The 2,768-nt window shown below is 33.3% G+C and overlaps 1 protein-coding gene across 6 annotated transcripts in view; it reads right to left on the reverse strand.

Moving 5' to 3' along the window:
- The window catches only part of LOC109536152 (anaphase-promoting complex subunit 2), a 23,640-nt gene that overhangs the window by 13,509 nt on the left and 7,363 nt on the right, over nt 1-2,768 (reverse strand). For all 6 annotated transcript variants that reach the window (XM_048669491.1, XM_048669487.1, XM_048669486.1 and 3 more), the window contains 3 exons: nt 2,427-2,589; nt 2,094-2,352; nt 1,019-1,173 (listed from right to left, as the gene is read on the reverse strand). In XM_048669491.1, coding sequence (XP_048525448.1) covers nt 1,019-1,173; nt 2,094-2,352; nt 2,427-2,589 — 577 coding nt within the window. The remainder of the gene's footprint in view (nt 1-1,018; nt 1,174-2,093; nt 2,353-2,426; nt 2,590-2,768) is intronic.

Genomic DNA, 2,768 nt, shown 5'->3' on the forward strand with positions numbered 1-2,768 from the left:
GGTTATTTTTAAATAAAAATACTAAAAAATATATAATGACAGTGGCAAGTTCAAAGTGTCACATTTACTTTGTACACACTGTGCGGCAAAGTCCGTGCGTAAAAGTAAAACAAATGAACGCTAAAGWAAATTGCTTCTTTTTGATCATCGCTTCTGTTCGCAAAATGGCACTTTTTGATTCATTCGAATAAAAAAGCTTATTTCACATAAACATTGTACATTAAAACGAATTTGTCCACTGAAGACGTGGTAGTTCTTTTTGGATTAATAATTTTGGTTTCTAACTTCACAACAAAATATAAATACGATGTTTGGCGGTGACGAGAGATAATGGAATATCATTTATCTTACAAATTGCGCATGCTTCATTAGAATAACGTCTAACGCACAAGGTAAAAAGTTAAAGTTGGCAAGTTTCTTAAGCCTTATTCCTTAAGCGTTACGCACCATACGGTTTATCAACACCTCTATGGGCTGATGCGCAACAAACATTTAAGATATGCCTTAATCGTTAAGCGTTATTCCTTATAATGGGTCTGGGAAAATGTTATTAGTATTTAATTATATAATGCAGTGATAGTTAGCAAGATGTCCCCTTAAAAATCAAATATATGGCAGTTTTWAACTCATTTAAACAAACTACTGGCAAAATCGTAATCTGCTAGGGGCGTCCCCTTCACTTCTTGTTCTCTAGGGCTTACATTTTGACTTTTTAATAATCTTAAACTGTACGTTTTTGAAACACGTGTTATTTTTGGAATTCTTCGAGATTATTTAGCTTCCGAATTTCACTGCCTTGACTCAGATTGTAATATTTTGCTCTTGGCTTTTTAAAGCTTCCATAACTTATACCATCTAATATCACATCCGTTTCATCCATTTTGCACATTGGGGAATATTTAATAGCGTACTAAACAGAATGTAATATTGAAACAATAGTACCGAATCGAAAGATCCGATTTAAATCAAACCCTTATTTTAAACATTTGCACATACGAAAAGACAATAATAAACATACTTGGAGAAACAGCGGCCTCAATGGGGTCCGGAGTCCATGTTTCCCAATCATCATCCCCATCCTCAACATTTATATTTTCATCAACAGCTCCTCTTTTATGTAATTCCTCAGCCAAATCATTAGGCCCTTCTTCGGTTAAGCTGCTCATTACACATCTATTTGAAAAACAAAATTAAATGTTAATTACTGATTATATGTTACTACTTTCAAAAACAGGCGTGTGTAACACGCCACAAAACTTTGGAGTCGCTGAAACGTTCGCTGCGTCGGGATTGGAACCGATTGGTGCTCATGTACTAAATGCCTGTTCGAGTTTCGCCTTCTTTTAAATTTCCATATAAAGTACACACACAATTATACACACTAAAGCAGTTTAAGTGCCAAAAAATGCGGATCGTCCATCAATTTGCAGAAAAATGTATTACAAACTTTTGAAAATCATCTTCAAACGGCCGCGTATTTATCATTGCAAATAAAATTGCACATTGCCGTGTACTGTTAAATATTGTTTTAAGAACTAACAATCGATGTTGTGCAACAAAATTGTGCCTAAGATCCACTACAATAACGTTTTTGAAAAACTGTTGGACCTATTTTAAATCGCCTGATTGATTGTGACGCAAATTCGCATCAAGAAAAGATTAAATTAAATTAAATCGTATCGATAGAATCCCGGTGAGAAGAATGTTAAATGTTGCAAATAAAAAAGACATTTTACATTCAAAAGGAAATTAAATGAAATTTTACCTATTCCTGATCCATTTATAAATTATTAGACTAACAAGAATATTAAAATTATTATTGCCATCATGCGTTAAACAAGTTCAATATTTTATGGTTTCTCCATTTTGTTTATTTAAAATTAAACATTTTATGAATTTTTTGCTACAGGTCATTTTTTTAGTGTCACCCATGGTTAACAACATTTTTTAATCAGAATTACTTTTAATTCTATAAGACTGTTACTCAAAACCGCCCGCGCCTAAAAAGGGTAAACGGCAAACATTGGTCCATAGGAAAAAATATTTATATGAAGCAAAACTATAATTTAATAATAAACTTAAATCACTCTTACCTAACTGTGTCTTCTCTCTCTCTTAAATATTGATGTATAGGATCTGTGACTGATTCCAAAAGAACACCAGTGGGATCCAAAACTTTCAGGGATTTAATCGTAGCAACATAAGCCGTAAGAATATCTGCCGTGCTAACGCCGTGATGTAATAATCTAGTTTCCATGGCTCTTTGCAATTTTTTCATTAGCAAAGGCTTCAAATCTGTTCTCGGTAAACATAAACGGATGTCCTCCAAAGCGGGTAGCGATTCGGGATATTCTGAAATAGTAGAATTGTATTATACTAAAATTCAGATTAAAATTTTAATGAATGGATGCAATTTTAATACTCGCCTATAACAATATTAAAAAGTTGATTGATCCTGATTTTCGTATAACTATTATACAAGTAATTAACTAGTTTCGTTTGAAACGTATCCATGGCTTCATTTAAGCAAATAGATGTGTCAAAACTATACATTTTTCGCAACCAAACAATTACTACTGTATGTAACCACTAAAACAAAAAGATTAAGGTAGATTTTATTTTATATACGGGTAGGCCTGGGTAACTCAGTGAATTTTTAGGAGCCAGCGCAGTGCTGCGCAAGTGAATTGGGCGCCAACTCAACGCGCCGGCGCATTAACTCAATTCCGTTGCTAGCAAAACGCTAATTAAATTATGAGTTAAAAAAT

The sequence above is a fragment of the Dendroctonus ponderosae genome, unplaced genomic scaffold (assembly GCF_020466585.1).
Source record: "Dendroctonus ponderosae isolate FM_Combo_2020 unplaced genomic scaffold, Dpon_F_20191213v2 Dpon_F_20191213_8, whole genome shotgun sequence".
NCBI lineage: Eukaryota > Metazoa > Arthropoda > Insecta > Coleoptera > Curculionidae > Dendroctonus > Dendroctonus ponderosae.